General features: G+C 41.6%; 2 protein-coding genes across 2 annotated transcripts in view; both read right to left on the reverse strand.

Annotated features, from left to right (window-relative positions):
* The window catches only part of oca2 (oculocutaneous albinism II), a 55,359-nt gene extending 50,280 nt beyond the window's left edge, over nt 1–5,079 (reverse strand). The window contains exons 1-2 of the mRNA XM_020610043.1: nt 4,926–5,079; nt 2,373–2,627 (exon numbers count right to left, since the gene is read on the reverse strand). Of these exons, the coding sequence (XP_020465699.1) occupies nt 2,373–2,614 (242 nt within the window). The 5' untranslated portion in view covers nt 2,615–2,627; nt 4,926–5,079. The remainder of the gene's footprint in view (nt 1–2,372; nt 2,628–4,925) is intronic.
* A 6,734-nt stretch (nt 5,080–11,813) lies between these two features.
* The window catches only part of herc2 (HECT and RLD domain containing E3 ubiquitin protein ligase 2), a 47,579-nt gene continuing 36,102 nt past the window's right edge, over nt 11,814–23,290 (reverse strand). Inside the window, exons 68-92 of the mRNA XM_020610099.1 lie at nt 22,565–22,708; nt 22,291–22,482; nt 22,042–22,195; nt 21,800–21,907; nt 21,582–21,713; nt 21,181–21,339; nt 20,916–21,034; nt 20,376–20,501; nt 20,016–20,171; nt 19,610–19,924; nt 18,791–19,005; nt 18,488–18,665; nt 18,129–18,290; nt 17,442–17,533; nt 17,194–17,333; nt 16,809–16,996; nt 16,406–16,603; nt 16,211–16,294; nt 15,608–15,749; nt 15,290–15,484; nt 14,929–15,041; nt 13,878–14,068; nt 13,683–13,788; nt 13,396–13,608; nt 11,814–12,738 (exon numbers count right to left, since the gene is read on the reverse strand). Coding sequence (XP_020465755.1) covers nt 12,466–12,738; nt 13,396–13,608; nt 13,683–13,788; nt 13,878–14,068; nt 14,929–15,041; nt 15,290–15,484; nt 15,608–15,749; nt 16,211–16,294; nt 16,406–16,603; nt 16,809–16,996; nt 17,194–17,333; nt 17,442–17,533; nt 18,129–18,290; nt 18,488–18,665; nt 18,791–19,005; nt 19,610–19,924; nt 20,016–20,171; nt 20,376–20,501; nt 20,916–21,034; nt 21,181–21,339; nt 21,582–21,713; nt 21,800–21,907; nt 22,042–22,195; nt 22,291–22,482; nt 22,565–22,708 — 4,095 coding nt within the window. The 3' untranslated portion in view covers nt 11,814–12,465. The remainder of the gene's footprint in view (nt 12,739–13,395; nt 13,609–13,682; nt 13,789–13,877; nt 14,069–14,928; nt 15,042–15,289; nt 15,485–15,607; nt 15,750–16,210; nt 16,295–16,405; nt 16,604–16,808; nt 16,997–17,193; nt 17,334–17,441; nt 17,534–18,128; nt 18,291–18,487; nt 18,666–18,790; nt 19,006–19,609; nt 19,925–20,015; nt 20,172–20,375; nt 20,502–20,915; nt 21,035–21,180; nt 21,340–21,581; nt 21,714–21,799; nt 21,908–22,041; nt 22,196–22,290; nt 22,483–22,564; nt 22,709–23,290) is intronic.

Here is a 23,290-nt window from a genome sequence, read left to right on the forward strand (position 1 = left end):
CTAGATGTGACTTGACTGAGAGGCTGCACTACTCCACAGGAGTCCTTATAGGCGATTTGAGCCCAGACAAAACACAAACTGAAGCTCAAAGTAGAAAGTAGCTCTGCTGTGCTCTCCACCAGTTCCTGAGACAAATATCTGTCTCCAGCTAGTTGTAAACTTGTTTTATCATTATAGTGGGTTTTCTCCCAAATCAGCTGCATCCTACAACTGGAAATTTTGTCAATGAGGTGGTGAGAGTGAACCAAAAAAGCAGGCTCTGGGCTGTAAACAATGAGCTAAAAGATGCTAAAATGCTCTTTAGTTCTAAGATGAACTGTAGAATTGGGAGATAATTAGTCACGAGTGATCCATTTCACATAGCACATAATCATTTGAGTCACTCTTAAAAGTGGGTATGATGACTCTAGTGCAAAGTTTGTTGTCATTAAATATATATATCAAAGCTATACATCAATTCCATTAGTCTCTCAAAGTAACCTTTAAGTCTAATAATTTTGGCCCAAGCTCCTCTGTCACACTGGTCCATCTGTTTCACAACCTGATACCACCACTGCAGCATTCTTTCTCAGAGCCAGAAGAATATTGTTAGCATATCAGATGCAGTTACTGTATGTTCAGTTGTTTTAGAGCAGAGCTCCTTTCAGCTTTTATTAAACAGGGACCCTCATACAGCAGGTGAACAGGTTTTGATCTTTCAAGAAACCTTCAGTCAAAATTTCCTTATGGTTGTTCATTGTTCAATTCTTGACCAAATCTTGTCTTTTTTTCTTTTCTTATTTCTTTTCTCTAGTTTTTCTGATTTTTTTGCCTCTTCATTTATGTCATTTTTTTTTAAAAATGGTTCTTTGCATAATGTTATTATCATTTACATAATGTAATGATCATTATTTACTTATGAGGTCAGTGTAATGCCCTGCAGTCTTATACTTGTCAATTGTCTGCATAATTTGTATGTCGGTGGGTGTCAAAGTGTAGTGCTTTACATGTTTCATTGTGCAGATATATCACATATAAACCAGCTAACAGGGTCATGTAGGACCCACATAAGTATCAGCTGTAGTACATTCTTAGTCATGTGCAACTTTGACTTAGTTCATGAAGAAAATCCCCAGTTTAATCCAAAAAACATCACAGCAACAGGCCTGAGATTAGCAGCCCCCTGAGAGACTGAGATACACACCCACAGGTAAACACAAAGTGTGTGTGAAATGTTTGTACTTTACAAGAAAATTCCAGTGTTTTCTATGCATGTTCATATAGCCCCTGGAATAAATGTACATGTGTAGTTCATATTAAGACTTGAAGAAAGCATTAAGTAGTACAGGGTGGGCCACAGCAGAAAAAGTTGTAAATACACCACTAACATTATATTAGTTGGCTAACTTATTAGCAAACAGCTTGTTTTATTTTATTTCATTTTATTTACATTGTTTCTCAGGGACATGTGCTACAAACATAAACATTGTCACACTCAGTGAGTGATGCTGTGCATATGGACCATCTAAGCTCATTTGCAGCTCTCATCCCTGGTTAGGCTTTTAAAAAAGAATGTTTAATCATTGTTGCTGTTTAAGCCTCGGTTTCACCTTTGTAGAAAAGATTGTGAATTGTGATTGTGATTTTAAATCTGTTGGTTTTCATAGTGATGAGCTACTACTACTTTACTAGTGCTACTGCAACTTTACTACTGAGAAACACAATTGATCAAAAGTGGTTCTGCCCCTTCCAACTCTCCAGTTCCCATGTACTACCCTTCTAGCCTGGACACACCTTCGCTATTATACACTGCTCAAAAAAACAAAGGGAACACAAGGGAAAATAAGACATTCAACTATGTAATGAACAAGGTATTTAATAAGAATATTTCATTCAACATAAGACATTCATGTCTTATGTTGTGTTCCCTTCATTTTTTGAGCAGTATATCTTTGAATAAGTTGACATATTACACAAAGGGCAAGGCCATTTATGCACTTAAATATTGTTTTGAAAAATGAAAACTTCAGGAAATTAAGCTTTGTTTTGCTTTCCACCAGCTCCTAGTGGAAATGTCTAGCTCCTTAGCAGCCAAATGCTCCACTGTTTTCAATCTCTAGCTAACATGAGGCCCCTTTTTACATTTCACATAGTAATTTGATTCATTATTGATTATAAAAAATATTGATTATAGTAGCTTTCATGTTTGAGGTTACAACATTTCATTTTGATGGACATAATAAGACATATGTGTGTGTCAGTGTGGCATTTCAGTGTGGTTACAGTCTTTATCCTACCCTATCCTTTATTTAATTAGGTAATCTCATTAATAATGAGATCACTCAGTTAGTCACTGGGTTGGTGTTGAGTGTATTCAGTACAGTTAGTCATACCCATCCTCTTGTCGAACAGGGACAAAGCCTTCAGCATGGATGACACACTGTCCCGAGGGCAGGACCGCAGACTGCTGGAGCTTCTGGGTGTCTCTTCTCTCTGAGATGTCCTGCAGCAGACGGAGCTGCCCAAAGTTCCCTGCAACTGCCTCTGGTGTCCTCAGGCTGCTCCTGCCCTGATGGACTTGGGCTGATGTTTGAGACATCTCAATGTCCAGGTTGCTTTTGTTCTCCAAATACATGATAAGAGGTGAGCTGGAGGAGAGGAAATAGTATTATATAGTAATATATTATAATAAAACAAATAAAATCAAGAGTTATAACTGCAGTAATTTATTTTAAACCACTTGGAAGCAATGGAAACAAGCACAATACTAACATAGTATAACGACCACAATGCAAACAGCAAACATTTGCTTATTTACATAACCAGCTGATGTAGGCAACATTAGCATTCAACTTAAGTTGTGTTTCTGGCCATCATGTGAAGTCCAATATTTATGTTTAAGCTTTGCTTTTAATTTGATCTGTTTTAGTCTCCACTAACTCCTGAGGAAAATATCTGGATCTTCAGCTGCTAGATGCTACTATATCCACTAGCTAGATGCCAGATGTTCAGTTGGCTATTGACTAGTTAGTGTACAGTGAGCTTTTCTGAGCTTTTGGTCTCAGAACAGCTGACTGCTATAGTTGAAAATGATGCTGATGAGAGCAGTGAGAATGAACCAAAAGAAAGTTGTGAGCTGTAGAAGCCAAAACAATGAGCTCAAATATGTCATGAAAGCCCTGTACAGCTCACTGGAACTTTAGAGTTAGGTGATAAATATCTGTGGTTTCATCAACATGAGCAAGCCACTCAATATGTCCTCTATATGACTGAAATGGTCATTTGTCATGAAATAGTGCTCTTATGTTGGAAGGCAGAACTGCAAGGACTCCACCCACATTAACAACAACATACACCACACTGGAAAGCTTTACGAACTTTAGTTGTCATGCAAACAGTCATAAACACACAGGGTCTTTCTCAGTGTGCGTTCTTCTCTGACCTTGCGTATATGTGGACATATGAAACATCATCAGTCACGCTAACTATAATTAGCAGGCAGCTATATCTCATTCAGAGCAGAGTAGTCGGTCAGCAAGGACGCTGGTGTTCCAGTTGAGTCCAGTGAGCATACTGCATCCTCCAGGCCTCAGGAATTTGGACTCCAAAGTTTAACTTACCAAGATCAAACACTCAAGTATAGGAATCAAAACCTGGCTTAGGGGTAGAAGTCATTTGTCTGTAAATCACTGACTGTCCTCTACCTGGGAAAAAGGGACAAGGCACTTTACTGTACAGCAGAGACCCACTGTTTTTGTCAGCCAGACTAAAGGCTGACTGTTTATTGTACATCTAAACTACCAGATGTTTTTTTTTTTTATTGACATGCTTTGTAATGTCAATTCAATCTTGTCATGTAACAGTAACACAGAGGGAAGTCAACATGCATTATCTGACAGTGGAGTGAAGGTCAGTGGGTCAGGTCAGCTACAGCTGACGTGGTCATTGTCAGCACAAAAGCCACATGAATTGGATGGGATTACTGTTCAAATGAAGGGCAACAGGAAGTCACGTGACATTTGAGCTCTGCAATAGTACCGCTTTGAGCAGTAGGACTACAGTCTTGTCAAGAGCTGGTACAAACATTTGCAGCAATATTTACGGAACAAAACATCCATACAATCCTCTCACATAGTCATTTGTTAATATAAAAATATTGATTATACGTAGCAGCTTTAACCATCTATTGAACCTTTGAGTTATAATCTATTGAGACTGATGTGTTTCTTATTTACATATCCTTTGAAGTAACTGAGTGAAACCAAGGTAATTCTCAGTTTTTCATGTACCTCCTCTAACATCCAAAATAACGCCAGTGCTGGCTGGTGTCATGTACTTTTGCTACGCTTCACATAAAATTCTTGTCTATTTCCTCCAATGTGGTTTATCAGTGAGAAGAATAATCCTTTTTATAGAACATCCTGTCCGTGGGCTGTGTTTGACTGCAAAGACAAACTGCTGTCTTAAAATTTTCACCTTCATCCACAGAAATTAAAAAGGCAAAATACAGTAAATGTCCTTCAGCAGGGGTAACAGTATTAAAGCAAACACTGAGATGTGTTTGATGACTGCAACCGTAATGCACAATACTGCAACAGAAGGATAATATGTGTAAGGTGTTTTCCACATTTTCATGTTTTTGTTTTTTGTCTTTTAAGTTTCAGCATCAGCTAATGTCTGAAAATATATAACATACAATAAAATAGTATTACATTAATTCACCAGACAGGAATCTACTTATTAGTGGAATGAAAGGATTTTTTTTTTTTTGCAAAGTTACTGTGGTACTGTACAACACAATATGAGGACTTAAGGCTTAAAACAAAGTGCTCAGTGATTTAAATCCACACAGAATGCAAAGAAACTAAGGCAGATGTGAGGTAAGGTACTAACTTAAAAGACTTAAATGAAAATGTAATTTAAACGAAAGATGACAGCGCACTTACCTTGAAAGAAGTAGTTTTAGATGAAAATGATGAGGATGACAAAGACAAGGACAGTATGAGCAATAATGATGAAGTTAGCGATGTTAAATGCTAAACATCCAACTGCATAAAAAAGTAATGCTGATGCTTGCATGTGCTACAGGTCCTGGGACATTTTCTTTTTGTTGTTATATTTGGGCACAGTCGTGATGGATGACGAATTAAAGTGTTTCTTCTCCTCTCCTGTGCTCCTCAGCAAAGGAAGGCAGTCTGGGTCTGGAGGAGCTGAGGGGAGGGGGGTGGGGCTGGCAATTTGCTCTCCAGTAAAAGCAGCTTAACAGAAAACTTTCCCATTTAGTCACTCTCCTCCCTTTTTACAACCAAACTCCCAATGCCGCTTAGACGCCTCCTCCCCAGCACCACCGAAACCCGAGTCCAGATCCACCAGTGAAAAGTGCACAGTATAGTGCACAGTTTCTCTGTCCATTATCTATACTGCTTTCCTAATGAGGGTCGCCAATTCCAGCTGACATTGGGCGAGAGGAGGGATACACCCAGGACAGGTCACCAGTCTATCACAGGGCTGACAGAGACAGATTCCAATTTTTTGATTTTTATTGTTCTTGTTTATGGGAATTTTTACTTAGGATTTTAACATTCTGACATTTGTGAGTAAAAGCCAATGAACCAGACTAACATGACCTAAGTAATTAGAAACTCCCACCACCCCCAGAGGGACTAAACAAACTGCAGTGAAAAAATGTTATCAGAAACTCCGTTTGAAAACAATCTTTACATCAGTGGAATTCCAGCATGTGCCCCTTTCATTCTCAGAAATCAAGACAATGCTGCCCATTGAACTGATGGAGTCACCTGCTCTGGACTCATTGCTGCCTGTAACAGCAGAAGATGAAAGTGACATAGAGAAGATGTCCAGGGGGAGACTGTACACTGGTCTTGTGGGTGTATGTGAAGTACAGTAGGACGATCAGAGCAGTCACATGAATAACAAGGGAAGAGGAGAGTGAGCCAGGGGCTTTGAATAACAGTGTTGCTACAAATGCTGAGAGTCCTGAATGAACTCACCACTCAGTGTTGTTCAGCTTATGCAAGAACAAATTCAGCATTCATACCAACAAGGTCATGTGATGCAGGATGACAAAGGACACAAATGATCATCAGCCCAAGGTGCATTTATAATATAATAAAAAGGAGGTGAGTTCATGTGTATGAACCCTGATGGTCATTTAACTGCACTCAGCCTCTGATTAGTTTTCTCTCTTTACTAACAGTGTTATGGAACACTCACACAGGACTAGGACCCAAAATGCAGACCAGGGCTAGAATGGAGCTCAGGAAGTCTTTATTCAAACAATAAGGCACAATGAACCAAAATGTAACTATGGTGCTGGGAGCACTCAGGGGAGTCAGGGGGGTGTTGCAGGGCCAGGAGCATACTGGTGGGTCAGTGTGGCTGGAGCACAAGGACACATGGGTGAGTCTAGCAGGCCGAAGACAGGAGATGTGGCTGAATGTCCAGGTGAGTGGGGACAGACTAGGCAGGGGGGAAAGAGCGAGGGGTTGGAGAAGAAGGTAAAAGTGGACATAGGTAGCACCAGCCTAGCTGGTAATTCAGGGCTACTCGCTTGCAAGAAGGCGGATGCAGGTGACGTCAACCACATAGTGGAGAATCTGTGCAGGGGAGTGATAGTAGCAGACAGGAGTGATGGAGGCGAGTGGACAAGAGTTAGAGTCTAACAGTTTAGCTGGCAGTTCAGGAACAAACAGCAGGATATGCTGGACAGGAGACTTGACGCATTGCCAGTGTCTTAGTACTAACAGGTGAGTGAACAGGTGCTGGAGAGTAGCGGAGCCAAACAGTGTGTGATCACTGTCCAGTGTGACTGGACAGGAGTCACCACTGGCGTACTGGGTAAAGCTGGGGCAGGTGAGGTGACGCAGGGCAGGAAGTAACCAAACTAAAAGCACTCAACCTCCGAAAGCGGAGCTAAACCATAACACTCAGTGGATATGACTGGATGAACTGCCCAAAATCCATCTGCTTATGAAGATCACATGATATAAGGGAAAGCTCCAGGGGTACTACTAAATGGACCTTGTTGTTTTTTCTTTTTCAACTGCTTTTTCCAAATTCAAAAGTGAACTTTGGGCCTCAGCCTTTATCACCACACTGGTGAGAATCATATGTTGCCTGCATTCTGGAGTTTCAGAGAGTGCACTGTCTTCACTCTCCTCCCTCTAAGTGTACTGTAGATGAGTGGGATCATGTGCAGTGAGCTCTCTGGCTCAGCAGATAGCTGACCAACCATTTTGACAGCAACAGTCAGCGAGGGCCTACGCCAGCACTAACAATTCAGCAGGGCTCTGACGTACCTGGCTCACAGACAAGATCAAGCTACAGCATGAAGAAAGCCATCTCTGATCAAAACAAACCTCTGATAAAGGATCACGATGTAGTAAAGTTATTTTAAACCAAGCTTTTTAATTTATTTTTAAAAACTTATATATACTGAGATAAATACTGAGAACACTTCCTCTCTAAGTCTCAACCCTGTTTGCCCAACAAGGTGCATGTATAGTTGCATGCCAGGAAACTAGGGATATGTTCCTATTATGTTCAATTCTGACTTCTTTGTCAGATCCAACCTTTTTGTACTGGTAGCTCACATTCATGTTAGTAAATGGCGTCTATCCGATTCCATGTTTAAGCAGTCAAGAATGTGCAGATTTAACTGAAACATGAGCCACATCTGAATAAGAATGACATTGGCATCATTCGTGCAACAGCCAGATCGTGCAATTCCCTCAAAAACTGCTCAGTTCCAATATGTACCTTTTAGTCTGCTGTGATCAGAAGCTTCTCCATTAATGTTCAATAAAAGAGGAATGTCCCCGTCTCTCCACTGACCTCTGTCATTGTTGTTGCTCTCATCTGTGTTTATTTTACTGGTCTGTGAGGGGCTGACAGTGATGGATGACGACAGGTGATATGTGCCTGCCCAGAGGAGTGAGATGTTAAAAACCACATTCATTCCAAACTGACCGTTCTGACAGTGGCTGCACAGTCAAATATCAGATATGAATCTGATCTAGAACCACATATGGAAGTAGCCCAGATCTGATTTGAGAAAATCTGATTTGTTTTGTTCACATATCAGTGGAAAGATCAGATCTAAGTGACTGGGAGGGAAGAAATTGGACCTGGGCCACTTTAGCAGGTAATGTGAATGTAGCCTATGTCTCAGTAGCTGTTTTACTGTAATGGTTATTGTGCCAGACTTTGTCAGAAGAGCAGCTGCTCTGCTGTTTTGAGGACACATGATAGAATTTGAATGATACAGTCAGATCCCTCTGAATATTTCAGAACTGTTGACCTGCCCATCCTCTGGACAGCACAGCGACAGACCATGGGTCAATAGTTGAAGCTTGCTGGCATGAATTTTTCATAAGCAGCCCGGAGGCCTAATGTCTTGCTGCTGTGATCCTTTAGGGGTGGAAGGAGCTGCCCAGTGTCCCTGCATGAAATCAGATGACATCAGCGGTTTGGGTGAACAGAGAGACAGGTTAAGCCACTCAAACACTGGAAACACATGAAGCCTTTGAGACACAGAGAGAGGGAATAACTGTCATGACCACATGTTAACAATAACCTCTTAATTTCATTCTATGTGCATCAGCACTATGATGCTAAGTCTGGGGACAGCCGCATGAGCCTCTTTTATATTGATAATGGATCAACTTGAAAGTGAAAACTGTTACTGGCACTGATGGACTCACAGAGAACCATCAGTTCCTCTCAGCTCTACAGAACCTTTTTATCACCACTTTAAAGTAACAAAAGTAAAAGTACTCAAAAAGCAGAAAAATGTCCCTGTTAATTTTTGAGTGTTACTGTGGATGTATTAATGTCCAATCTGTATTTTAATGTTGTAGCTGACTGTGATGGAGCTGTTTATATCACTATGTGCTTTTACAGCCATGCATTTTATAAGGACATCACACAGTTTGTGTATAAAAAAAACCCCAGCAAGATAACTAGTCATTATATCTGTCAGATAAATGTAGTGCAATAAAAAGTACAATATTTGTTGTTGAGTAGAAGTGTAAACTACCATAATATGGAAATAATTCATTACCTCTAAACGGTACTGTACTGACTGGCATATTTGTCAGATAAAAATCAGATAAAACTTTAATCACTAAAGAAAAATTAGGATGGTGCAGCTATCTTTATCTAGTAAAGTATTTTGCCCTTATTTGATTGCAGATAGAAGAGAGATGAGAGGAAATGTAGTTTCTTGGCTGGACTCAGACCAGGGAGGCTGCAATCATATGGTGTGCTTCTTAGCCCCAAGTCACAAGAACACTGCAAGATAATCATATTTAACATACTAATGATATACAATAAGATGTTAAATATATGCAGGACCAATGTTAAAAAGGATGCAGTTAATATAGAACACAGCATATAATATAGAGAGAACTGTCATATTAAAGGTGACTTACCACAGCTTGACATTATACAGTTTTGACCATGTACAATACGTTCAATCTGCTTAATTTATCAGTACATGCAAAAGAACATGTACATCTTTCATATATGTATAAAAAACACTGAAATACAGTCTCTTTGCCTTCTCTTTTTCCCTTTATCACAGTATTAGAGCTATTAAAACAACTATGCTTTAGTGTAGTTATTAATCAACAGCCTCTAATCCTGACAGGGTTATTATGATTAAACAGCAGTTATGTTAAGCTGTTGAACACATCAGTATAGAAGTTTCAGGCCACTGCCTCTGGACCATGTGAGGGTAAGGGATGGTTTAGCCAAACAGGCAGGCTGACAGGCAGGGGGAGAGGGAAGGCAGCTCTCTGGGTCTGCAGAAGCATGTGACTACACGTGGGAGGCAGACAAACAGGCATTATGGCCCTAAAAAGCCTTTCCCTGTCATCTACATGTCAGCCCTGTTCTACCCTGTGCTGTAAATCAGCATTGTAACTAGTGGCTGTGGCCAGGAGGACCATCTCAATTTTAAAGGATGAAGTGTGTATGTACAGCACAGTATGCAGATCTACTATTAGTAACACTCACAACCACTGAAGCTGACCAAATGTCGTACTTCTCATTCAAAACTGAAGCTCAGTTTTAAATGTTAGGCACCCGTGGGTTACTATAAACACTGAGATAGGACTGAGCCATTGCAGTCATGCGTGTAGTATGACTCACACGATCAAAGTGTGCAAAGTTGTGTCCAGAGTGTGGACCAGTGAACCATTTACAACCAGTATTAACTCCTGGAAGGGCAAAGTACAAGCGTGACTTTCAGTGATGGGAATGGGAATGAGACTGTACCATCCAGCAGACACTGTTTACAGCTCGTTGCAGACCTTATCACTAAACTAAAAAAGCAGTAATCCAAAGTTACTAAATTAAACGTAAGGAAAAACATTTATGCTAATGTGTAAGTATACTAATATTGGCTAATTGGCATAAATCGCTGCAGATGGGAATGTTATTTATTTTGGGAAATTTTTTCATAAGTATGAACCGGACAAATAATTTTGCAAGATCATCAAAGTGATTAAAACATATCCTCTCAGGACCAGTGTATCAGTGTACAAGACACCTGTTCTAGCTGAGCCCTGTCCACTGTTTACATGTATACAGTGATAAGAGCCACAAATTCACCTGGCTACAGAAGTCTCTCATGTAAAATAACCAATGCTGTTCTAAATGTGTACAATGTATCAAAATATGTGAAATTAATAATAAACAAATGTTAAAACATGTTGTCTAACTACTAAAATACATACACCTGTTTTTTTGTTAATTTAATAAGAATGAAAGATGGACACATCCACTTGCATCATTTGCTGCACGGTTACTGGCTTGTTTATGTAAGATACTTTTTATCACAGCACTGCAGATAAAGGAAGCTGTTCATTCCTTGTATCAACGCTCCTTCCTCCCTTTAGTCTGGACTGTATTGAAAAGCACCTGACTCTCACCAGTATAATATACTTTGCGATGATTACTGGGTGGGGGTGGGGGGGTGCACTAAGTCGACAAAGAATGCTAATGCTATTTAAGCCAAATCAAGTCTTCATAAAGCTGTTTTTTCTTCTTCTTCTTCTTGTGTCTATGAATTTTTAGAAATGGACAAGTAGACACACACACACACACACACACACACACACACACACACACACACACACACACACACACACACACACACACACACACACACACACACACACACACACACACACTTAGCTTGAGGGAAGTTACTCCAGTCAGAGACACCAAGAAGAATGTGTAGTGGACTGCGTCACTGAGTTTGGGTCTTAAGATCCCTTCACCACACGACACCACCTTTTATACCAACACGAAGCACAGAGATATTTATAGGAGATTTCTTTAATGTCATAGAACTAATGGGCTAATAGTGATGACCAGTATTAAAGTACACTCCACCACTGTCCTGCTACAGCATCTGCACGATGTGAACGCCACCATAAAGGATTCTTGGACAAAAATCTAACACAGATTCAACTAAAACACTGATCTGACCTACTGTGGAAAATTCAACACAATAGTTTCATTATTAGAGCAGCCTTTTAACCCTTTCTAAACATATTACATTTAAAAACAACCTTAATCCAGACATCTAATAAAAATTTGTGAAGGAAAAAAAAAAAAAAAAAACAGGATATGGATGTGATTTAAAAATTATTTCAGTAACTGTAAATATATTTATGCTGTATTTGTCTAAAAACCTCAGATCTGGTGTACAGAAACATATTAAACACACGCACACAGAATTCTAGCTAAGCACATCACTCTGGCACCAAATTCATTGAACAAAGCTCTCACCACAAAGGTTCCAGTCTTTTTTCCTTTGTATTTATTAACAGAAATGTATTAACATTTAATGTGCAGGAATGAGACGACCTGTGAATACATGGCACAATCCTATTATATACAATCTTTAAGGAGACACAAACATGGTAAAGAGGTAAACACAGGAATCTTAAAATGATCCTTCGGTGTGCTCTGGCAGACGTGAGCCGAGTGAGAAATACTGACTGAGATAAAAAGGTTTCTTTTTTCAATTTAAAGAAACATGGATATTACCAACCAACAAACAAAAAATACTACTGTTTTGTCACACATCAATTTCTATATACAACCTAGGGACAAGCAATTCACACAAACCAGAGGGAGAAATTCTACCACAGTGCTAGACTGGAGGCTTTTTAAAACCAACTACAATATACATAATTCCCATGTAACACAATAATTACATGTGTAGCTGTTCACTCCACTTCATTTGAAAGAAACGAAATCAGAGCAAACATGTTTGTTCCTCTCTTTAGCTTATAATGCTTTTAAAGCTCATTGCACGTTTTGCCTCCACAGCCATTTGTGTTGATGAATGTGTTAACAGATGAGATTAACGCAGTCTCTCTGTGGCGGCTCTTCTTCGACTTGTCCTTCTGTCAAGGTCAGAGTTCAGTGTCCTTCTGTCAAGGTCAGAGTTCAGTGTCCTGTTAGGTAGTCTTGGGTGGAATCTGAAGCGAAGGAATCAGCGTCCTCATTATCCGAGTCCTCGCTGCTGTCATCAGCAGCGGGCTCTCCAGACAGGGCGATGCGAGCATAGTCGTCAGTGTCGATGGATTTGCAGAAATGGATGGCGTATTTCAGTTTCTCTTCAAGCACCTGTTTACACGAGTACCTGGGCAGCTTGAGCAGGAAGAAACATGTATAGGACTCTGGGAGGAAGTGGTCAGGAGGGTTGTACTTATCCAGCACCTAGAGAGACATGGGGATAATCTCCGAGAGTTAGTTGTGAACCCTGATACTGCTTCTCGTGTCTGTATGGTAAACAAGAAGCTACAGCTAAGCAGCCATCTTAGCTTAGTTTAGCATAACAATTCAAGTCAGTTTTTAGAGTGGCTCTTGCCTGCTTGCCAGGCAGACAATAAGGGGAAACGATCCAGTTAGGGTTGATGTGAATGAATTAACAGATTCAACTACTACTCATAACCATCTTTAATCGTAAAATAAGGAAATCCACCCATTAGTACAAACAAACCTCACTTATTAACATGCTGTAGCTTCTTTTTTTAATCTGTACTAAAGTGAAGTGTAACGACAAGTTGTGATTTTATGGCTAATTATAATACCAGATTATCTGCTGTCTGGAGCAGAAACTTTCTGGAGTCTCCTTTGGGTTACCTGGTGAGTCATTTTAAGGTGACAAGACTCCAGGAAGCCAGTGCTCCCAGCCCAGAAATAGTCCCACACGTAATAGATGTTTTCTGCCCATTTCCACTCTTTATGCTAAGAAAAGCTAAGCTAACTGGCTGCAGCTTCATTTTCATAGAGTGAAGTATCAATATTCCCATATAACTCTGTCTAAGCAGATATCAAACAATTCCTTTAAGCTGTTCAGTTTCCACGCCTTACCTGTACAACAAAATCCCGGCCACGAAAGTCTGCAATGGTGCGAGGCAGACGTGTGCGACCCCAGACAAACCTTAGGAAGAGAGACCTCTCTGTGTTGGAGAAGGACTCCATCACTTCCCAGAACCACTGGATGAGCAGTGCTGTCGGCTCCACTCCTTTATAAGTGGCTACTGACTTCAGCAGGTGGAGAGGGATGTCTGGGCTTCCACACACCTGAGGAGGACAAATGTTTACTGTAAGACCAGCAAAAGAACAGAGGTTCACAACAGAATAGTGCTCTCGCTCACCATAGTTTCCAGTTCATAGCCGGTAAAAAGTGACAGCAAGGGAACAGGAACCACTCGAGCCATTCCCTCGCGCACTGCAGATACCTGCTCATCAAACTCATGGAGCCTACAGCATTGGGAAAATAAGAAGCAGGAGTGTAAACATAAACAATGTTTCACTGTACAGTAATTTTATTCATTTTAGAGCTTTCTCACCTGTAGTTAATTGCCAGGCGAACATATTCTGCACGGTTCTCCAGGGTGATGTGGGAGTACTTGGAGCTGAGTTGGATGTCCTGGCCACTGGCATTGGGCACTGTGAAGGGCAGCGTCATGGCCTCAAACTCCTCAGCCGTAGCCTCATTGTCCCGGATGTACATCAAGCCAGGAATAAAATCTTTATCAACCTGAGAAGAACAGATCAGATCATCGCCCCATATTTTGACAAACTCTTACACCCATGTGTCCCTTAATAAACTATACCTGGTATATACAGTACATTCATCTTATTGTGTGTATAAATGAACACAATGGAAGTGATGTGAGCTACACAACAATCCACTCTTTCAAGAGTCTTGTGCTGGATTCATTTCCCATCTAACCTTTCAAATATCTCAAGGGCAAAACTGCAAAACAAGCGCAGCTTTGTGAGAGAAAGGTCCTTTTTACCCGCCCAGTAGTCTCTCAAAGATGGTTAAAAAGCTCATTATCACAGTGCGAGGGCAGGAGTGGACACTTCACTAATATGAATGTAGCTGGTATGCTCTGAAGAACAGGTAAAATATGAGTTTACAGAAATGCTTCATACCGTGATATTCTGAACCAAATAGAGAGCAGCGAGCTTAAGGTTTATTCAGAAGAGAAATGTATGGGAGTGTGCGCTTTGCAAAGCGAAATCAGTGAAGAGCAGTGTTTTAAAATACCCAAACTGCCTTAGACTACAATAATTAACTTCTTGTGGCATGCATCTGTCCTTTTCACCTCACACAGTAAATTTACCTCACGTCTCTCCCTTCAAATACCTGATATTGACTTGTACAACAGTGCCAGACCATTAAGTGGATTCTGTTCATACTTAAATGCAATGAGTAATGATATGAGAATAGTGATGAATGTGACAAATTCTATTAAATCACTCATCTAAGTGGCTCTTCCATTAGGCCCAGTGTTTTGAGTAGCAAAACATAGGTAACATTTCTACTGTCGACTGTGCTGACGGGACACCAAGAGCCCTACTGTGCACAGAGTAGCAGGGCTGTGAACATACCTCACTGAGGTCAGCAATGGTCAGGTTCATGCCTGCCAGCTGTTTCCATACCGGCTCTGCCAAATTCAGACTAAGAGGGCTTCCAGTCCGGATTGCAATGCCCAGGAGAACTCCTGCAGACACAGCAAGGCAGAACACATTACCCACAGCTCAAACTGTGTTGTGGAAAACATGTACAGCAAAAACAAAACCCCAGAAATATCTCTATTAAATGGAGCATGCACCATAGTACAGGACAGGTGTTTTATAAGTCAAATTGCAGATGAAGCATTTGTCTGTTAAAACTGAAAATAAACATTTATTTTAATTAAATCTAAGATTAACACCCCACAAAAAACCTGAGAGATTAACTGTATTATACCTAAGAAGCGGAACATGCTCATGTGAAGAGGGGACTTGGCTGTGGGGTTGAGCAGGAAACAGTCCCTGTTTGCGCCTGACTCGTCGCGGCCATTGGGGGTAACAATGAGCAGTGGAGTCAGGGCATTCTGCAGCTCCTCGCACATTTCAGCGATGGACTCGCTGTAGCCTCCGCCACAGTCGTCGACAGACTCCCCTGCGGAAAATACGTCTTAAAATGACCAGGATGACTTGTGCTGCTGATCATTAACATTCATTTTAAGGAACACCTTATGTCAGAGACATCTGAAGGACATCACAGGGTGGACATGACACCTACCCACAAATTTGACCTTCCACACACGATGAGGGAGCAGCAGGCTGTCTGGGCTGAAAGAACTCATTTTGGCACACATCTGACCAAACACAGACTTAGTTCCATCAGGACCTGCCAGACCCCCTTTGCTACGGGAACGTTTCACCTGCAGGGTGAAGAAAAAGAAAACACATGATGGTTTCTGTGAGTAACAGCTTCCTGATGGACAGAGGAAGCACTGATGGGCCTGGACTCCTGGATATGACAGCTCTTTGCAACGCGGCTACAACTGGAGCTACATGGGGGGGATAAGGGGAAAGGCAGTGGTCTGAATCCATTCTATGTAGAGTGAAGTCTAAAACTCAGTAACCCCTACACACTGGCTGGAGCACACATCTCTCACACACACACACACACACACACAAATCCCCTTATGAAAGACATCACATGTAATGCTCAGGAGCCTGTGTGGACTATGGCCTCACATTGAGAGTGAGGAAGGAGGGAATGAGAGAACTACATTAAGAGGGAGAGCAGGAGACTTGAAGAAAGACCAGAGTGATTATTAGACAGATGGGTGAACAGATGTTTAAAATGTGCAATTTTTTGCATGTGTTCCTACTGTACCTGTATCCTGTTCAGTTCTACCACAGGTCCATGCTGTCGGTCCCTCACCATTGTAGCTTGAACCACCTTCCTGAAAGCTGCTTCCTGTTCCCACCACATAAACATTTTAGTGCCAAGCAGACCTCATTCTGGTTACAAATACTGTTGTCTATGTTTTACATGCATATTTTCGGGTGTGAAATCCATGCCTCCCACCTTGCCCTGGGAGATGAGGATTCCCCTAAGTGTGTCAAAGCCCACTGAGGGTCCGTGGCCTGTCTGCCCCAGCCGGCCCTCCAGGTCAAACATGGGTATACATGGGCAGAAGAGCTCAGAGATGTGATGCAGGAGCAGCAGCCTGTTCCTCAGGGCCATGATGGGGATCTCCTGCAGGTGGTTATACTCCATGGGAACCTTTAACAGACCACACAAACGGTCAGAGACTGACATTTGAAGGGCTCCAAGTGACATTTGTTCTGTTAATTGTTTGTGTCTGCAATGCTTTAGTGCCATCTACTGGACGCTATGATTTCTGTCCAGAAACAATTAACACACACATACAGTATTTCCAGTTGAAGTTCAAATTTAGAGCATGGGTAATTTTAAGTAAGTACACTACCTGTGCAGGCAGTTTCCCAGCATTGGTTGGCTTGCTAGTGGACCAGGCGAGAGTGTGAGCAGAACCACAGGCCACCCTGTTGATTTTCTTGCCCTGCAGTGCAACCACCAGCCGTGGCCTCTGTATGGCATTAGTGGTACTGTCTCCAAGTTGGCCCTCATCATTGTCACCCCATGTGTAAACCTCTCCTGAGCCAAACATTACAGAAAGCTTTGCTGTTAAGCTGCAATCCAACCCAACTAAGCGGAACTGCTGAGACTCAATAACAAATGACAAGATGGCAAACAGAACAAAAAATAGATCTGAAATAAACTGACAAATACATTCCAGAGGCAGATGTCTAACAATAATCAGCATGAATCATGAGCAAGATCGTCCATCTCACCATCCTCTGTGCAGCACACACAGTGCAGTGACCCTGTGGCAATGGCAATGACCTTTTTCCCCTGTAGCCCCTGGACCTGCCTGGGTCGTCGAACATGGTCGTCAGAGCCGTGGCCCAGCCGATGATAATCTCCTTTTCCCCTTTACATGACACAGTACATACATACAGCTGAGCCATGTTGTCAGGCTAATATTTGACAGTGATACATGAGGTCATGTCAGAGCTTCTCTGTACCATACTGTGCATACCATGTGTACACTGCACCAGACTTAGTAAGAGCCACAGAAAACTGAGAGCCACACTCCACTTTGACCACCCCGAGGCCAGTGAGGGAGTCGATCTGGAGACAAGAAATCAATTAAATCAATCACTGCATGGACCATTATCATAAAAAAAAAATCTCCTTGATTATGCTTTTCTTGTTAAGTGAGGTTACTGCATGTGTTTGTAATCAAACCCCTCCTGTTCCACTAAAACTACTGAAAAGGAAGTTGTTTATTAATTATGCATTTCAGAATCTTAAGAGAATGTTGCTTTATCAGGGTCTGATTGGCTTTTTAAAATATTTTATGTTAATTAAACAAATTAGATTTTTTGTTTTTTTAACTTTGGGCAACATCAAGCCAGGTTTTAATGCAAACCTAAGCTAACCATCTGCTAGTTCTAGCTTCATAACTAGTGTAAATACAAGTGTTATCATCTCATTTAACCATAGAAAAGAAAGCAAAATGTGGACGTTTTCAGCTAGCAGTGTTTAAAGACGAATGTTCAAAGGTATAGTTGTACAGTTTAAAACTTCACGTTCTTTTGTTTAGCTTGTAGTTTTCAACATACTCTTGTCTCTTCCCAAATAAAATAGCAAGAAAAAGAAGACACAGGTACAAACTGATGCCCTTTCTGACATCCAGTACACACTGCTGTGTAATTTGCTTTACCTTCATGGGGATTTTACAACCATCACTGCCTCCTCGGCCCAATTTGCCGTAGTCCCCGTCTCCCCAGGACCACACCATGTCATCGTCTGTTAGACACAGTGTCTGGGCATCCCCGCTGCCACATGCTACATCAATGACCCTGTGACCCTGTAGAGCATCCACCTGAATAAATCAAACAGAAAAACATCATCTTTACCTTGCTATGATTGTTTGGAAAGCCTTGTCAAACTGAGGCAAAGTAAACAAGGTTGCTTCCTGTCCAAACATTGACAGGTGTACATGTCACTGAAACATTTCAGGTTGACAGGCAGTTTTTTTTTTCACGTTAAGAGTACAATATTTTGAGTGTGTTGACTGACCAGTTTTGGTTTAAGTTGGTCCTCACTGTCTCCGTGGCCCAGTCGTCCATAGCGACCCTTGCCCCAGGTGAAGAGCTCTCCACTGGCAGTGATGCAGGCACTGTGAGCTCCTCCTGCTGCAATATCCACTACTTCAACTCCCCTCAGGGACTCAATTACACGAGGACGGTCACAGGGGCTAAAGTCAGGAGGAGTCCAAGTTACCATAAAACATTCATTCTTACATGACATGATTTTGTATTGACATTGTGTTTTTAGTTGAAATTTGAAGGTGCAAAGCAACTGAAGTTATTCTGTTGCAACCTTCTGTTCCCATGGCCAAGTTTCCCATCCTCAGCCTCTCCCCAAGAGTAGACTTCTCCCTCGGATGACAGTGCCAGGCAGTGCTTCCCTCCAGAGTTCACAGCCACTTTCCTGATGAAGACGTGTTGGATGGACTCCAGTAAAGTGGGGGTGGACACAGACTCTGTGCCTCCAATACCCAGTCTACCACCTGCTCCATATCCTGTTGCATACAGCTGAAGATCAAGATAAAATGCATTATTTTGCAGTTTCCTACAAGTCATCGGACTGACATTGTTGATCAGCACTCGCCCATAAACTGTACATAAAGATGGATATCTCCCGGATGTCAAGCCATCACAAGTCGACTGCCCCTGGAGGCTGACTGCAGATCATAAACCCTGTCCCCTCCAAGTTGGCGGATGGGAAGTGAGTCAAAATAAAAATTCAAGGTATAAATCAAAGAAATTTTTCCCAGAGGTGATCTGTCATTTTTGGTAGATATCTCGCTGAAGTGTACAAGTGGTTCACTTTTAATACGCTATTTGATGATTATAAAAAGGGGTGCATTTCAGATTGACAGCTTTGATTGGCAGCCTAATACTGTAGCTCCACCTCTGGTTGCTACGGCACAGAATCTGGTTCCAAAATGTGCCACAAAAGCAAGACGGCTGCTTCTGTATTCACAATATTTTAGCTTCACTTTTGCATAGTGCCAGAAAATGGTGATGTCGCCCATTTTTAATACAGTTAATATAATATGGTAACACCCAAAAAAGGTTTGGCCAAAGTATGCTATATTACAGTGCCTGTTAAACAAAGACTAAACTGTATGCAGACCTTTCCATCAGCAGTGACTGCAAACAAAGTCTGCTCCCCTCCAATAAGCTGCACTGGCCTCAGTGTGGCAAGGGCTTCAGTTGGGGTGGGCACTTTGACCTTTGCCCCTTCAATGCCACCCAGCTGCCCTCTGTGGTTATGGCCCCAGCCGTAAATGGTGCCACTCCCCCCAGCGGAGAGGATCCAGTCATCCGGTCGCCGGTTCATCCACTGTACAAGCTGCTCGTCATGCTCACGTTTGAACAAATCATGACTCTCGTGGAGGTTGATCATGCTCTCGTGATCAGCCATAAGCTCAAGAATTTTCTTTGTAACCTTCGAAGGAAAATGAGCAGCAGAGGAAAACATCAAAATGTGATGAAGTAAAGTAAAGATTAGTACAGACAGTGAGACCTCGCAGACCCACCTCATCTAGGAAGAGTCTTGGTAGTGAGGTTCTCTTGTCTAGAGCTACAGCCACTCTAGATGCGGTGCAGTATCGCCGGAACCAGGCCCACTTATGGGTCTCTGCACAGCATGGTAGGGTGTCAAGCTCAAGATCACAGGCAAGAGCAACCAAGACCTGGAAAAAAAAGAGTTAAAATTAGCATCTGTGGGAAAACAGCTTTTGGAATCACTTCGTTATTATGGGTTAATGAATGTAGAGTGAAGGGCTAAAATGTCAGTCTTATCCTTTTAAAATGAAAGCTGTATCACAAAGTGTGAAAAAGTGAGGGGTCTGATTATTCTGAAGCAAAAGTATCAATAAAGAGAACTGTGATCATACTTTGAAAAATGGACTATGAAGCAGCTGCTTCCCTCCCCTGACAATGGGGTCTTCATACTCATACTGCCGCTGCAGAGCCTCTGGCAGACCCTTTACCAGAGCAGCCAGCGCACTGCCTGTGAAACTCTGAAAGAATTTAGATAAAGTAATATATCAAACATGTATGGAAACAGTTACAAATCAGGAAAATAAAAATGAACAAAATAACTGTTAGTAAGGACATGACACTCAGCTACATACAATCACCAAATTCTAGCACCTCAGCATAATTAAGTCAAGTTAATAAGAGTATGTTATGAAATGACAACATATACAATTAAAATTGAAAATTATCAAAGTTGCATCAAACTTTCTTTGGGTGACATATGTTTAACATTTATTATGTGAAACAGTACCTCTAATAGCCATGTTGCAGCGGGCACTATATTACTGCAACAGTTATTATATGCACAATAAATTGTAATCTATACACAGTAAATATCTCAGTTGAAGAGTTTAGGAGTTTCTCTAGTATCTCTGTGCAATCACACCGTTTCTTACCATAGAGCGAGCTTCGCCTTCACTGTCTCCCAGCAGCCTATTAATATTAATAGACTGCCCATACTCTGTGGTCAGGAGCTTTCGTAGCCGCTGTAGAGCCCACATTCTGTGTCCAGCAGCTAAATAAATCAAAATACTACATGAATATGGCATTTCTGACAGAAATGTATCAGCTACAATTGGACCTAAAAAATCAGCTAAATCTATCCTCTATTTGGGCTATAGTAAAGCTTAATCATGCAGAATTGGGACAATCACACTGTACCTAGTGCACTAAGCTGGGCACAAGCAGCAAGGGAAGCGGCTAGGCGAGGCACGATGCTCCTGTTGGAGGCAAAGTTGAGCCTGAAATCCAGGAGACATGTGACCAAGTCCATGGAGGGGCAGGACAAGATACAGCGATCAGACAACAAGTCTTTGGGACCTAAGAAAAAACATTAAAAAGCTCAGGGTCACATATCTAGGTGGTGTGTTTATCTTCCAGTGTGGCTGTATTATTTCAGTTTGATTTCAGAAGCATATGACAAACTACATATGCATGTGTGTGTGACAAGTACAAAATCTGGTGTGTTTCTGTTAATTCAGATTGCAATATGTACTTGAGTTCTCTTTTACAGGTGTCAAACCAATGTCACCACTTTGTTGAACGTGTTTGTTGTGGCTTACCAGCAGCAGGCATGATAGGATAGACGGTGAAACGCCAGCCCCAGCCATTGACTGAGCCATCACTGGTGAATTTCCATTTTAGTTCATCTCCTGGGATTCTTAATTCACTAGACCAGTCAGACCACTCCCGACCTAAAACATACACCGTACTCAATCACATTTATTACTGACCCCTTGAACTCACATGTACTTGATGACAAATAAGTTCAGTGCATCACCTGATCTAACAGAGACAATCCTATTGGCTCCATCCATGATTGTTAGTGGGTCGTGGCGCCTCTCAGTTGAACACTGTCGGTCAAACTCTATCCTTAGACCCTCAGCACCTACAAAATTAAATAAAAGATGTTGTCCAAGAAACAAGTTATAATGATGTCCAGCAACATTTCAGAAATCGTGATGCTCTAGGTAAAAACATTTTCCCAGTGCCAAACTTCAGTGAAAAATTATGAATATTTACCTGGGATTTTCACAGTGCCACTTGTAGAGGTGTCATCTGTATATGGATGGCTGCTCTCTACAACAACTGGCTGAGAGGACAAACGCCCACTCTGCGAGTCTGTCGCAACGTCCTCCAACTCGGTGACACACAGCTCCAGCAGCATGTCAGCAACCTGCACCCCACAGAGAGTCAAAGATATCTAACGTGTACAGCTTACAACAAGCCTAACTAAACACACAGACCCTTAAACAGAGAACAGAACATTACCTGTGGATAAGCTGTGCCCATGCCAGACAGCACAGCAGACAGCACCTCCTTGCCCTTCTCCCCAGAACGACAAGACACTGCCAGTTTGAGCAGGTCCACCATCACTCGTGTGTCATCAGGCACAAGAAGGCTTGTGAACTCGTCCAGGTACTGAGGCTCAGGACCAGCCACTTTGCTTTGGCTCTCAGAGTCCTGAAGATAAACATGAAACAACAAAATGGCGCCGTTAGGTACATGTGGCTGGTGTTAATGGCTTCACCAAACATGGACAAACCTCTTTAGTCTTTGTCATGGTTTCAGCTATGATGCTGGCTGCTCCGGGGTCATCAGTGACTGGGATGAAAGGACGTGAGGAGGCACCAGAGGCAGATGGAGTCACAGCTGATGATGGGGTGACAGCATCCTCTGATGAAGGAACCTGTTCACATACAAAAAAAAAAAAACAACACAACCCCTGTTCATTCATTCATTCAATAATCTCAACTGTCTTTACCTTGTTACATTAACAAATACAGTACATAACAAAACTTAGACTGTGTAGTGGCATTTTTGTATCAGCTTATTGTAGTACTTTATTCAAATAATAATTATTCCAACACTAAATGCTATAATGGATTATGGCCAGTATTCATTCTCAATAGCTGGAATATCAAATGAGATACAGCCAGGGAAAAAAATTATTTGAACCCCAGCTGATTTTGTAAGTTTGCCCACTAACAAAGAAATGATCAGTCTACAATGTCAATGGTAGGTTTATGTGAACAGTGAGAGACACAACAATAAAAAAATACAGAAAAATCATTACAAAAAAAGTTATATGTTAATTGGCATTTTCATGAATGAAATAAGTATTTGATCCCCTATCAGTCAGCAAGATCTCTGGCTCCCAGGTGTATTTTATACAGGTAACGAGCTGACATTGGGAGCCCTCTCAGCTTGTTACCTGTATAAAAGAGACCTGTCCACAGAAGCAATCAATCAATCCAGATTCCAAACTCTT

This window comes from Monopterus albus, unplaced genomic scaffold, assembly GCF_001952655.1.
Source record: "Monopterus albus unplaced genomic scaffold, M_albus_1.0 scaffold103.1, whole genome shotgun sequence".
Taxonomy (NCBI): Eukaryota; Metazoa; Chordata; class Actinopteri; order Synbranchiformes; family Synbranchidae; genus Monopterus; species Monopterus albus.